This window comes from Ranitomeya variabilis, chromosome 1 (assembly GCF_051348905.1).
Source record: "Ranitomeya variabilis isolate aRanVar5 chromosome 1, aRanVar5.hap1, whole genome shotgun sequence".
NCBI lineage: Eukaryota > Metazoa > Chordata > Amphibia > Anura > Dendrobatidae > Ranitomeya > Ranitomeya variabilis.
Window position 1 is genome coordinate 605,462,583 of NC_135232.1, and position 15,333 is coordinate 605,477,915.

General features: G+C 45.3%; 1 protein-coding gene across 1 annotated transcript in view; it reads left to right on the forward strand.

Annotated features, from left to right (window-relative positions):
• Nucleotides 1-15,042, forward strand: part of TAGLN2 (transgelin 2) — a 46,021-nt gene extending 30,979 nt beyond the window's left edge. Inside the window, exons 2-5 of the mRNA XM_077259815.1 lie at nucleotides 10,697-10,903; nucleotides 11,073-11,238; nucleotides 11,468-11,570; nucleotides 14,350-15,042. Of these exons, the coding sequence (XP_077115930.1) occupies nucleotides 10,721-10,903; nucleotides 11,073-11,238; nucleotides 11,468-11,570; nucleotides 14,350-14,491 (594 nt within the window). The 5' untranslated portion in view covers nucleotides 10,697-10,720 and the 3' untranslated portion in view covers nucleotides 14,492-15,042. The remainder of the gene's footprint in view (nucleotides 1-10,696; nucleotides 10,904-11,072; nucleotides 11,239-11,467; nucleotides 11,571-14,349) is intronic.
• The last annotated feature ends 291 nt before the right edge of the window (nucleotides 15,043-15,333 follow it).

Genomic DNA, 15,333 nt, shown 5'->3' on the forward strand with positions numbered 1-15,333 from the left:
AGGGGCGCAGGATGGGAGCAAATGACAGGATGGGGGCGCAGGATGGGAGCAGCACATGACAGGATGGCAGCAAATGACAGGATTGGGACGCAGGATGGAAGCAGTACATATCAGGATGGAGACCATATACCAATATAAATGCTCGCCACCCGGGCGTAGAATGGGTTCAATAGCTAGTCCATCTATATACACACACTGGTATATGTCCCTTATACTGTGCCTCATCTTGGTATATATATCCACATCCTGGTAATATATATCCCTTATCTTGGTATATGCCCCCCCCCCATTCTGGTGCTGTTCTTTAACTGCTTAATTACCTATGCCGTAATAGTACGACATAGGTAATAAACCCTGTTTCAGCGCGGGCTCCGGCGCTGAGCCCACTCTGAACTGAGCATCTCAGCTGATCTATACAGCGGATCCGCGCGTGTGTACGAGGTGAACCGAGCGAAGACGTGTGTGTGTGTGTGTGTGTGTGTGTGTGCGTGTGTGAGCGTGTGTGTGTGTGTACGAGGTGTACCAAGCGGAGCCGCGTGTGTGTACGAGGTGAACCGAGCGAAGCCGCATGTGTGTGTGTGTACGAGGTTTACCGAGCGGAGCCGCATGTGTGTACGAGGTGAACCAAGTGGAGCCACGTGTGTGTCTGTGTACCGAGCAGAGCTACTTGTAATTTTTGTGTAGAGCAATGAATTAATTGTGCCATGATTTGCTGTCTCATAGCACATGATGATACAGTGTCAGACTGTCACAGGGGCTTTGGTAGCCCTTTTATGCGTTGGGAAATAGCAGCCACAATAGCGTCGTGTCGTCACCCTCCCCGTGGGAGCTGCAGCTGCTCCTCCTCAAATGCCACTGACTGGAGACAGACGTGTCAGTGAGTCCTCGATCTGTGACATCGACTACTCACTCACACTGGGCGTTCTGCAATAAGAACACAGCAGTGAGCACTGAGCAGCCGAGGCAAACAGAGGGAGGCTGTGAGTGTGTCCGTCCCTCCCTGCTCAGCCCCACTCTCATTCCGCATGATTATTATTAGCCAGGCATTATAATTAGCAGCTCCAGCAGTCCACTCAGACTCTGGTCTGCTGCTTACATTGCTGCTGGCACCCAGGCTGTGTTCGGCTGTGTTACTAATTACGTACCTCAAACTGAAACTAGAAGTGAGTCACTCCCCTCTCTCCCTCTCTGAACAGTGACACTGGGAGACTCAGGAACAAACGGGAAGGGGCGTGGCCTAACAAAAGGGGGCGTGATGGGAGGTCTCCTGCTGTCTCCCGGGATCACAGCATCCTGCGCTGGACAGCAGGACAAAGAATGAAATCCGGGACAATCCCGCACAATGAGGGACGGTTGGGAGCTATGATGTTGGATGCCACGAGGTGCTCTCAAAAGGGGTTGAAAATATATCCACCAGTGAACACCATATTATAGCTTACTTATGAAATTATCTACACAAAAATATAATTAATTTGAAACAAGATTGAACTGCCAAACATTCCTAGCATTTCCTGATTTCAGTGTTTACATAGTGCTAACTATAGTGTTCTCCATTCAGGGATCACTTTCTTTACAACAGGTATTGTAAACTCATCAGATGTAGGCAAAACTAATTGCTCACCCACTTCAGTTAACACATCTGACAATTTTGCTGACTTTCAAAAACTAAATTTAGTTCTGAAATATAATAATGAATAGTGAGTGCAGCTCTGGAGTATTATACAGGATATAACTCAGGATCAGTACAGGATCAATATGTACACAGTGACTGCACCAGCAGAATAGTGAGTGCAGCTCTGGAGTATAATCATCTCCTGCATTATTATATTCTAATGGTGCAACTTCCCACCTCTGATTGCAGTCTGTCATCTGCCGCTTTACCATCTAGAAACATAAAACATATTTTAATGTTCCTGCTAATTCATTTGTATAATTCATTTGGTGCATTGTACTTAATATTCACTGTTGCATATCCATGACAGGGATCAGTGTAGATGTTATCTGGTGGAAGGTGCTATAGCAAATAGAGGTAGCCAGGCCCAATGTTTTTGATCATCTAACCACCCCCGGTGTGCTGGCCCCAGCTGCCAAATTATCCCTAATCAGTTCCCACAATACATCTCTTCTGACCCAGCGTTCTGGACTATAAATGTAGACCTCTCCTTAGGGGTGCATGCATGTGGGAGTGCACGCAAACCATCCCAAAGATAAGCATCGAGATAAAGCAGTTATTCCATGGCAGGAGTCAGGTAAGGCTACTTTCACACTTTCGTCGGTACGGGCCCGTTGCAATGCGTTGGGCCGACGTACCGACGGAACCTGTGAAATTACTGCAAGACGTGGGCAGCGGATGCAGTTTTACAACGCATCCGCTGCCCAATCTGCAGTTCGGGGAGGAGGGGGCAGAGTTTCGACCGCACATGCGCGGTCGAAAATGGTGTACATGACGCACAAAAAAAACCTTACAAGGAACTTTTTTTGTGCCGACGGTCCACCAAAACACGACGCATCTGTCGCACGACGGATGCGACGTGTGGCAATCCGTCGCAATGTGTCGCTAATGCAAGTGTATGGAGAAAAGACGCATCCTGCTGGCAACTTTGCAGGATGCGTTTTTTCTCCAAAACGACTCATTGCGATGTGCATCACACGACGCAAGTGTGAAAGTAGCCTTACCCACACTCTGCTCTTGATTCTATCCATGTGCTTTATCCTATCCTCCTATGTTCCCTTGCCATCCACATTCACAGCACCATCCCCCCTCCATCACGACTCGTATACATCAGATCCTCTCTCCTTCCCTCTCCCATGCACTTCTCACCTTCTTGAAATAACTCAGCCCATCTTGCCCAAACACACTGCAAAAAAAAACTTTGTACAATTCCAAAAACTACTTGCTCTTTATCTTCCTACTGATTTCAGGGGACATTGCCCCCAACCCTGGTCCACCATCTTCCAACGTCAACCCCTACCCTACCTCACATCGAAACCTTACTAACCTTATTAATATTAGTTGCACTCCTTCATCTCCTTTTAATTGTGCCCTTTGGAATCCACAGTCTGTATGTAACAAGCTTCCTTTCCTACCCAATTACTTTCTGAAAAACTCTTAATCTGTTGGCCCTTACGTAAACTTGGGTTCAGGATTCTGACACTGTCTCTCCTGCTTGTATTTCCCATGGTGGCTTGCAATTCTCACATTCCTCGAGACCCACAGACCGACATGGTGGTGGAGTTGGCAAACTCGTGTCCCCACAATGCACTTTCCGGGTCATCCCCCCCCCCCCCCCCCAGTTCCATCACTCTCATTCCCTTCTTTTGAGGTCCACACCATCAGGCTCTTTTGTCCCCTCTCCCTCAGAGTAGCGGTCATATACCGGCCCCCAGGCTCACCCACCCACTTCCTGGACCACTTCTCAGCCTGGCTGCCGCACTTCATGTCCTCAGAACTACCAACCCTTATCCTGTGAGACTTCAACATCCCCATTAAGAGCCCCACTTCCACATCTGCGTCCCAGCTTCTATCACTAACTACTTCTCTAGGCCTCTCACAGCTCTCTCAACCTCTGAAACACGCAAAGACAGTAACACCCTTGGCCTGGTCTTTGTCTGGCTCTGTTCAATCTCCTACCTAGATAACTCACCACTTCCTCTCTCTGACCACAACATTCTCTTTCACACTCACAATTCCTCGCCCACCCCAGCACACTCCTACCTACCGCACATTCAGAAGTCTACATGCTATAAACCCTCATACACTTTCAGACTCACTACACTCATCACTGTCCCCAATCTCCTATTTTTCCTGTCCTGATCTGGCTGTACATCACTACAATCACACTCTTAGAAGCACCCTTGACCAAGTAGCTCCCCTCACCTTCAGAACCTCCAAACAGAGTAAAACAGCCCTGGCTCACTCTCCACATTCCACCACAGAAGTCTCCAAGCTCCTCTCTTCTTCTCGACCGACTACATGCACTTCCGACCCCATTCCCTCATCTCCTCCAGTCTCTCTCTCCAGTCGTCACAACTCGCCTAACTACAATCTTTACTCTCTCCCTCTCCTCTGGCATTTTCCTCTCCTCCTTCAAACACTCTATCATTACTCCATTACTAAAGAAATCTGCCCTCGACCCATCCTGCACAAATAACTACAGACCAGTCTCCAATCTCCCCTTCATCTCTAAACTCTTGGAGCGCCTGATCTACTTCCGCCTTACCCGTTACCTCTCCACTCATTCCCTCCTAGACCTTTCACAGTCCGGTTTCCGCCCCCTACATTCAACAGAAACTGCACTCATCAAGGTGACCAATGACCTTCTGACAGCAAAGTGTAACGGTAACCACTCTCTACTCATTCTTCTTGACCTTTCGGCACTGTTGAATACCCTCTCCTACTCTCTAGACTCCAGTCACTAGGCATTAAGGACACTGCTGTCTCCTGGTTCTCTTCCTATCTTTCTGACTGCTCCTTCAGTGTCCGGTTTGCTGGCTCCACTTCATCTCTTCTTCCTCTCACTGTCGGGGTACCTCAGGGCTCAGTCCTGGGCATCCTTCTCTTCTCCCTCTACATGGCCCCAATTGGACAGACCATCAGCAGATTTGGCTTTCAGTACCATCTTTATGCCGATGACACACAACTATACACGTCATCCCCTGACCTTACTCGTGTTGTACTACAGAACACCAGTGACTGTCTGTCCGCAGTCTCAAACATCATGTCTGCTCTCTATCTGAAACTCATCCTCTCCAAAACTGAACTTCTTCTGCTCCCACTGTCTACTAACCTCCCTAAATCTGACATTTCCCTCTCCATGGGTGGCACCATAATAACACCCTGTCAGCAGGCGCTCTGTCTGGGTGTTATGTTTGACCCCGATCTGTCCTTCACGTCTCACATACAATCTCTTGCCCGCTCGTGCCGCTTACACCTAAAGAACATCTCTAGAATCCGCCCTTTTCTCACCATGGAAACAACAAAAACCCTCACTGTCACCTTGATCCACCTCTGCCTGGATTACTGTAACGCTCTATTAATTGGCCTCCCCCTTACTCGACTTTCCCCTCTCCAGTCTGTCCTTAATGCAGCAGCCAGGGTTGTCTATCTAGCTAATCGGTATTCAGACGAGTCCGCTCTACGCCAGTCCTTACACTGGCTGCCCATTCATTATATGACCCAATTCAAAGTACTTGTTCTCACCCACAAAGCTCTCCACAGTGCAGCACCCCCTTACATCTCCTCCCTCATTTCAGCCTAAGGCTAGGTTCACATTGCGTTAGGGCAATCCGTTTAGCGCTAGCGGATTGCGCTAACGCAATGTTTATTTAGGGGTCGCGGTAACGTCCCCGCTCTCGCAGATCCCCGATCTGCGAGAGCGGGGAACGGACCTCGGTCGCGCCGCGGACGCTGCAAGCAGCGTCCGAGGCGCGCCACAGAAGAACGGCACATCGCTAGCGTGAGCCGAAAAAGGCACGCGCTTGCGATGCGCTACAGGGAAACTTCACATTGCTGTCAATGGGTGCGCTAACGGACCCGTTGCATGGCGTTAATTGCGACATTTTCGCCGTGCAACGCTGTCTGTTAGCGTGCACACATTAACGCAATGTGAACCTAGCCTAACCGACCGCTGCGCTCTGCAAACGACTTTCGACTAACCTCTGCACTAATCCATACCTCCCACTCCCAACTCCAAGACTTCTCCCATGCTGCGTCAATCCTCTGGAATGCTCTACCCCAAGATATTAGGACCATCCACAATTTGCATAGTTTTAGGCGCTCCCTCAAAACATATTTGTTCAGAGCGGCCTATCACGTTCCCTAATCAGTCATTTTGTGTGTGTGTGTGGCCTATTCACTACCTCCATCTATCCAACACCCCCTGAAGATGGCTGGACCATCATTGTAAATACATCATTGTAAATACACACCTGTACTTTGTATCTCCCCCACCTCATTGTAGACTGTAAGCTCTCACGAGCAGGGTTGTCTTATTTTGCTTTAATTATTGTATTGTTAACGTTGTTACTTATGACTTGCATTTGAAACTGTTAAACTGTAAAGCGCTGTGGAATATGTTGGCGCTATATAAAGATTATTATTACTATAATTATTTATTATTATTACAGGATGAAACTCAGGATCAGTAATGTAATGTACATAGTGAATGCACCAGCAAAATAGTGAGTGCAGCTCTGGGGTATAATACAGGATGTAACTCAGGATCAGTAATGTAATGTATGTACACAGTGACTGCACCAGCAGAATAGTGAGTGCAGCTCTGGGGTATAATACAGGAGGTAACTCAGGATCAGTACAGGATCAGTAATGTAATGTATGTACACAGTGACTGCACCAGCAGAATAGTGAGTGCAGCTCTGGGGTATAATACAGGATGTAACTCAGGATCAGTAATGTAATGTATGTACACAGTGACTGCACCAGCAGAATAGTGAGTGCAGCTTTGGGGTATAATACAGGATGTAACTCAGGATCAGTAATGTAATGTATGTACACAGTGACTGCACCAGCAGAATAGTGAGTGCAGCTCTGGAGTATAATACAGGATGTAACTCAGGATCAGTAATGTAATGTATGTACACAGTGACTGCACCAGCAGAATAGTGAGTACACGGTAATTAATTATTATTTATGTAAAAAATAACTCCACTCTGTATGTGGATTTCTTCTCTAGATAAAGTGTAAAATGCTAATCATTAACTTTATTGAATCAGCTTGGTTTATACACGAGTGCTGCTACATATTTATGGCAGTCGGCAGTGAATGATTACCAATTGTTGCTTACTGTTAACTTTTAATCGCTCCGTTACTTTTAGGGCAATGTATCACATATGGTTCTGTGGTGTGTTCTTCTGTAAAGAGCTTGATTAGCTTTAATAAATCTTGTTGCCATTGCATCATCACTGAAGTTTTTGGGCAAGCGTGGACAGGCTGCAGTTTTGTCTCTTAGCAACCGCCTGGCTATCTTTTCCCTATGACAGAATACTGGCTGGTTTCCAAACAAGTGGTGGAAAAGTACTGTGGAGCTGTGGAGGAACCTTGGTTCATACAGGACAATGTTTGCTTTGCTGCAGCAACAGGAGCTGGAATGTGAGCGAGTGAAGCATTCTGCATGGGAAAAACTGCATGCAACTATTTCTGCAGACACTGAAATCTTATAGGGCACATTCATGTGCAACAAGTTGATTTACTATTCAGCTCTTTTTCTAAAATACCAATTTTAGCAATTTTATACGCATACCTAATACATTGTGTTTTTAACTGAAGATCCTGATGCTGAAATCCGTTCCTCCATTTTCCTAATGTTTGTGTTTGGTATGTAGATGACTACGAACTCTTGGCCAGGCCGAGCCCTCATATACACTGCTCAAAAAAATAAAGGGAACACTAAAATCCAACATCCTAGATATCACTGTATGAAATATTCCAGTTGTAAATCTTTATTCATTACATAGTGGAATGTGTTGAGAACAAAAATTATCAATGTAAATCACAACTAATATCCCACGGAGGTCTTGAGTTGGAATGATAATCAAAATGGAAAATGAAGTTACAGGCTGATCCAACTTCAGTGGAAATGCCTCAAGACAAGGAAATGATGCTCAATAGTGTGTGTGGCCTTCATGTGCCTGTTTGACCTCCCTACAATTCCTGGGCATGCTCCTGATGAGGCGGCGGATGGTCTCCTGAGGGATCTCCTCCCAGACCTGGACTAAAGCATCTGCCAACTCCTGGACAGTCTGTGGTGCAACGTGATGTTGGTGGATTGGGCGAGACATGATGTCCCAGATGTGTTCAATCGTATTCAGGTCTGGGGAACGGGCGGGCCAGTCCATAGCTTCAATGCCTGCATCTTACAGGAACTGCTGACACACTCCAGCCACATGAGGTCTGACATTGTCCTGCATTAGGAGGATCCCAGGGCCAACCGCACCAGCATATGGTCTCACAAACGGTCTGAGGATCTCCTCTCGGTACCTAATGGCAGTCAGGCTAGCTCTGGCGAGCACATGGAGGGCTGTGCGGCCCTCCAAAGAAATGCCACCTCACACCATTACTGATCCACTGCCAAACCGGTCATGCTAAATGATGTTGCAAGCAGCAGATCGCTCTCCACGGCATCTCCAGACTCTGTCACATCTGTCACATGTGCTCAGTGTGAACCTGTTTTCATCTGTGAAGAGCACAGGGCACCAGTGGCAAATTTGCCAATCCTGGTGTTCTGTGGCAAATGCCAAGTGTCCTGCACGGTGTTGGGCTGTGAGCACAACCCCCATCTGTGGGCGTCGGGCACTCACTCCATCCTTATGGAGTCGGTTTCAAACCATTTGTGCAGACACATGCACATTTGTGGCCTGCTGGAGGTCATTTTGCAGGGCTCTGGCAGTGCTCCTCCTGTTCCTCCTTGCACAAAGACTGAGCGGTCCTGCTGCTTAGTTGTTGTCCTCCTACGGCCCCCTCCACATCTCCTGGTGTACAGGCCTGTCTCCTGGTAGCGCATCCAGCCTCTGGACACTACGCTGACAGACACAGCCACACACCACACAGACACAGACCTTCTTGCCACAGCTCGCATTGATGTGCTATCCTGGATGAGCTGCACTACCTGAGCCACTTGTGTGGGTTGTACAGTCAGTCTCATGCTACCACGAGTGTGAAAGCACAACCAACATTCAAAAGTAACCAAAACATCAGCCAGAAAGCATTGGTACTGAGATGTGGTCCCCACCTGCAGAACCACTCCTTTATTGAGTATGTCTTGATAATTGCCAATAATTTCCATCTGCTGTCTATTCCATTTGCACAACAGCATGTGAAATTGATTGTCAAACAGTGTTACTTCCTAAGTGAACAGTTTAATTTCACAGAAGTTTGATTTACTTGGAGTTGTATTCTATTTAAGTGTTTCCTTACTAGTGGTAAGGCTGGTACACATGACATGAGACTACTGGCAGTGATAAGGCTAGTACACATGGGCACAGTGTACCTCAAAGGTTTCCAGTCTTGTAATGAATACATATACTGTTTTCTTATCTAGGGAGAAACTGTTTTGACTCTGTGGCGCGCAGGCGATAGCTGCCTTTTAATCTCTCTGCAGTAAACTTGGAACATATCCCCGAGTTGCTGCAGCCTGCGTATTTATACAGGGCTCTGGCTCATTATCAGTAATTACAGTAATAGAGGAGCACTGAGTCAGGGGGGTTATCGAGAGACCTTTATATTATGTTAGAGCTTCTGTCAATGGAAACTGACCTCTCGGCCATAATAATCCTAATAAAATCCAATCATTTGGCCTTGAATATATTGAGTTAGTGACCTCTTTTACATAGGATAATGTACAGCCACTGTAATTTCTAGAAGTGTGAGGCCAGTACTGGCATTTGAGGGAGCTCCTGACTATTCTTTTGATTGTAAGTAAGGGTGTTTGAGGATTCAGCCCATGGAGCTGCAATGAGATCCTTGGAGAAGGGGCACTGCAGGGGTTAGATCCACCCATACTTGGTGGTGATGACCTGTGAAGGGCTTCCTCTACATGAAACATTAGGAATTTGATTCACAATAAAAAGAACTAAGGAATAAAAAAGTGACTTTTTATGGAAAAATGAAATCTAATGTTTAACATCATGTTCGTCAGACCCTGAATATATAGCGGCTTACCGTTATGGCTTCCGTGTAACACAAACAGGACATTGTGAGGGAGTTTCCTGTGGGCTGTGAATTTCCGGGCGCTTTGTAAGTTGAAGAGTTCAGTTGACTATAGTTTAAGTAAAATCTCCTAAAGTTCTAGGAGTTGCAAGTCTTGGAATGAAAGTTTAGCAAGGTTCTCAGAAAGTAGTTATAGTTTGGGACATGTGGCTTGTGCTCTGAATCTTATCAGCTACTCTGAACCAAAAGTCTTGAATGTCTCATGAGAAAATTACTTATTGTTTAAATCAAGGTTTTGTGCCACATGAGGATTTCTAGAAAGGACAAGTTAGAGCCTAAAAAAGCCTCAGGGGCCAGTGCGAAACCTGTAATATTTTTATTGTTTTAATTCGGAGAGTGATATTGAAAAAAATTTACAAAAATGATATATACCAGTATACTACAAAAAAGTCATTTTCTTATAATGGCTTCACATACACATTAGATTAAGGTTGCTGAAACCGACAGATATCATCAGTCAGTTAACAGTCTAATGTGTGTACTGAGGCCTCCCAACAGATGTTGGGGAAGAGAAGGTTTTTAATGGACGACCCTTTGGTTCTAAGGGAGATAAGCCACTGCCAGAGGAGTTGGGCAGCAGCTTATTAGCAGAGAACACAGCACTGGGTCGTGCCAAGCTCTCCTGTGTATGCCATGAATATCAGGTCAGTAGGAGTCTAACACCCGGCATCTCCACTGATCAGCAGCCAGATGCCTACATTGGTATGGAACTGCGGAATGCGTAAACCGGCAATACTCAACAATACAGCAACTCTATTGTTCCTTTTTTCTATGACGCCAACAGAAGTGCTTTTTATTTCTCTCCTAAAACCTCAGTCACAAAGTTCATGCCAGGCAGAAAACTTTTTCCATTTTAATTCTGGTTTCATGTCCAACTTGTCCCGTTTGTGGTCCATTAAGTCATATTCCTAAATATAAGTGTAGGGGTTGATCTCCGTGTTCCTTACGTAGCTTATTGTTTCTTTCTTACAGAAACCCAAACCACCAACCACTAAAATGGCAAACAAAGGACCTTCATACGGACTGAGCAGGGAAGTACAGATGAAGATTGATCAGAAGTACGACCCAGAGTTGGAGAACATCTTGGTGCAATGGATAACCAGCCAGTGTCCTGCAGAATGTGGGCGCCCGGAAGAAGAGGGAAAGTCAGGTTTTCAGAAGTGGCTGAAGGATGGCACTGTGAGTACAATGGTTCTTGTTGGTGCAATTGCCCCAATTGTTTAATATGAATTCTTCATAGATGTAACCTAGGCTTAAACTCCTGTAAAGATTTTAATATTTTCTTCAAGAACTGTCTATGATAAGGACTAGAGTCTGCATATATATAATTTTTTCTCATTACTTTTAGGTACTTTCCCACCTGATTAATTCCCTTGCCCCGGGTTCAGTGGCCAAAATCCAAACATCCGCAATGGCCTTCAAACAGATGGAACAAGTGTCTCAGTTCCTGAAGGCCTGTGAGCGATATGGCATTGCGGCTACTGACTTGTTCCAGACAGTTGACCTATGGGAAGGTATGGATGCCGAATGTCACCCCAATACTTTACACAATCATATCTTATATCATTTTGTACTTAATGAGTAGCCTATTGATGTACATCTTTGAACTGCTTGCACCCTGAGCTTTATGCTAAAAAGACTCAACCGATTTGCTGACATGGCAGAAAATAATAACGGCAAGATCAGCGAATTTTTAAAATAAATAACTTTGAAATAATGCTTTTGTTTCTCTTTTTACCATAGGCAAGGATATGGCCAGCGTACAGCGGACCCTGATGAATTTGGGTGGTGTGGCAGTTACAAAGAGCGACGGCCAATTCCGTGGAGACCCCAACTGGTTCCCTAAGTGAGTACTTTTAGCCAAAGTCAAGCAGAGTTTACATTTTTGCACACTAGTTCATAGATAGGAACTTGGCTTAGTGGTGGCCATACTTCAGGCTCAATCACAGGCATGCATTACTTTGTATTGATTCTACAAGAAAAAGCAGTTTCCAATCCATTTCACGACAAGATGGTCTTTACTGGGAAAACAAGACTAGAAAAGGACCACAATTTTGCTCTATACACAAGGCATAATTTGCAGAAGATTTCAATGCTGCTCTCGATATTACTTAATTTAATGCCCCCCCCCCCTCTTCACAATAAAGTCCATCTTGTGTGTATGTGATCCTGCAGACTCTCCTCTGTAGCTGAAGGAAAGAAGTGTTGGTAGTTCAAAGGACACTGCCAGGGTCAGACTGGCCCACTGGGGAACCTGAGGATTCATGGATTGATGGAGAGGGCAATGATGGGAGTGATGGGGGAGAAACCAATTATAGAGGTGGTGGAAAGGACAATGATGGTGGTGGCGGAGGAGGCAATGATGGAGGTGGTGGAATGGGCAATGAATAGGGGTGGTGGGTGAGAAGACGATGGAGGTGGGGGGCAGTATTATACCCTATAAGGGGGGCTGTGTTATATTTTGAGGGCGCTACCTTATATTCTGTGAGGGGGCTACCCCAATCCCTGCTACATAATTAAGACGTGTACTACCTTATATTATAGAATAAAACTCTTAAAAGACCAGTAGCGCTTCTAACTAACAGTAGCCGCAGGTAATGATACAAAACCACCCTTTTTGTATCGTAGTCTATAAAGAATAATAAATAATGTAATACCCGCGCTAGATGAAAAACCTCCCCTTAAGCTCTGCATATATCGGAACGTAGTCTTTAAAAAAGGAAGACTGTGGAGCTAAAATCAACAGGACCAGTGTATATCAATTGAGGATAATATAGACTTTACCTCAATAGTCCGCAACAGTGATATGAAATCTTCCGAACAGCTTTTGTAGAAGATGCAGCTTTTTAGCCAGATGTCCGGTGGATCTTCAGGTAGGCAGGCTGTGGGCGCTGCCCCGGTCGGTAGCAGAACGCTCCAGGCTCGCCTACCACGTGGAGTGAATGAGCGCTGTAAAGCCGTTAGGTACTCTGCCGAAGCAGGACCTTCCGTGACGTCACGGTCACGTGAATGTTCACGTGACTGGGCTAGGGAGAGCGAAATGGACCAATTCCAACACGTTTCGGAACTGCCGCGTTCCTTCCTCAGGGATGGTCCGTAATAGCAGTCCCATGCTTTAAATAGCCTATAGCACTCACACATCCTCGATATTAATTAAAGGCAAAAAGCTCTATCTCGCTGTTAAGACCCCTCGGAGCCAGAGTGTCCAGTTCAAAGATCATTTTAGTTTCTTCTCTGGACATCTGTTTGATGTAATCTCCTTTTCTCCAACTCCTATGTACAACTTTCAAGCCAGTAACACAAGTGCCCCTAAATGAGCCGCCATGATTAATTAGAAAATGTTTAGATAGCGGATGACCTTGGAATTTTTTATTGATATTCCTAAGGTGTTCATTAATCCTCACATGAAGGGGACGCTTGGTCCTCCCTACATATATCTTGTCACAAGGACACCTTATTGCATAGATGACCCCTGCTGTGTTGCATGATATATAGTCCTTGATTTGCCAATCACTGGTGGTGTTGGAGAATAGAAATTGCTTTTTTTGTATTTAATAATCTACAAGGTTTACATCTCAAACAGGGGTAAAAACTCCGAGGGGTCTTAACAGCATTTCGCTCTCCCTAGCCCAGTCACGTGAACATTCACGTGACCGTGACGTCACGGAAGGTCCTGCTTCGGCAGAGTACCTAACGGCTTTACAGCGCTCATTCACTCCACGTGGTAGGCGAGCCTGGAGCGTTCTGCTACCGGCCGGGGCAGCGCCCACAGCCTGCCTACCTGAACATCCACCGGACATCTGGCTAAAAAGCTGCATCTTCTACAAAAGCTGTTCGGAAGATTTCATATCACTGTTGCGGACTATTGAGGTAAAGTCTATATTATCCTCAATTGATATACACTGGTCCTGTTGATTTTAGCTCCACAGTCTTCCTTTTTTAAAGACTACGTTCCGATATATGCAGAGCTTAAGGGGAGGTTTTTCATCTAGCGCGGGTATTACATTATTTATTATACCTTATATTATACCCTGATATTAGCGTGTATTACCACACAATTGGTGGTCTTGTATTTATTTCTATGTAGCTACATAGTGGGCCCCAAGAATGATTTTCTGTGGTGGGCCCAAGGTGCTCCAGTCCGACGCTTGGCACTGCTAGAGACATAAAGCAACGGCTCGCTCCACACTCCCCATAGAGAACACACGAACACTTGGCTGAGTTGAGTTTTCATGTTTATGGGGGGAATCAGGAAAAAAAGTTGTTGGCTGAGATGAACCACAAGTATTGGGATGTCGGGAGTGATAGCTGTTGGCTACATTATCATGGGTATGAGGTAGTAGGGAAAGGTAGCTGTTGGCTAAGTGGCTTGCTCATGCGATAAGGTAGTTGGGAAAAACAGCTGTAGGCTGAATGCTCATGTGCATGGTGGAGTAAAAAGACAGCTATCAGCCTAAACGAGCAATTTGCCAACAGCTATCTAAGGTCTATAGACACCATAATAAATAAATGTATTCACAAACATGCTCAACATTTCTAAGTAAATCTGGGGACATTATTTTCTCATACAGCAGGATCAACACTTTTTTTCCCTGTTTAATAAATTCTTTACAATTTTTTTTTAGGAAATCCATGGAAAACAAACGTGAATTTTCCAAAGACAAATTAAAAGAAGGGCAGAGCGTCATTGGTCTACAGATGGGCACCAACAAAGGAGCCTCCCAGTCTGGAATGACTGGCTATGGCATGCCAAGGCAAATCCTCTGACCGAACAAATCCTGGAAACACCTGAACAGATTACCAAGCAGCTCATCCACTCATCTCTTCGGTCTTCTTTCTCTCTTTTTTGGGGGGATATTATCCTCTTGTCCTTAACATCAAACTCCAAACATGGTCCCATATTGCTCCCACCCATTTTTATGGAAAGTTGATAAGTATTTAATTTTTGATTTGTCTAGGAATTAAAATGCTTTTAGTGTCTTCTTTGAGGGTGCACAGCCATGCCTTAACATTCCACACCGCCTGCTACAATGTTCTTTGTATATTCGTGACCAAAGTTAAAGTGGATTGTTTATTTCTATTCTTGGTTCTTTTAATCCTATGGTTTGCTGAGATCTTCTGTAGAGTACAGTAACCTTCACCAAGCTTCATTGTGATTGAACCAATAATGCAAAAGGGAATGCAACTTTAAGCTGTTCTTAGTAGTCTATTCCCAGTGACTGGGGTGGAACCTGAGTTTTTTTTGTGGCTCTTCTCTCAGCATCCAATACTGTTATATATATTTCTGATCCAATTAAAGACCAATCTATGTTTATAAACGTGCGGCTTCTTGGTCTATATATGTAGGTGTCTATATTCTTCTTGAATGTAATGTTCACAATTTGATTATCCATTTTACTGCTGGTGGAGTCACTGCCTTCATGCATTATTTATCCTGTACTGATCCTGAGTTACACCCTGCATTATACACCAGAGCTGCACTCACCATTTGGCTGGTGCACTCACTAAGGCTACGTTCACATTTGCGTTGTGCGCCGCAGCGTCGGCGCCACAACGCAAACAAAAACGCAGCAAAACGCATGCACAACGCTGCGTTTGGCGCCGCATGC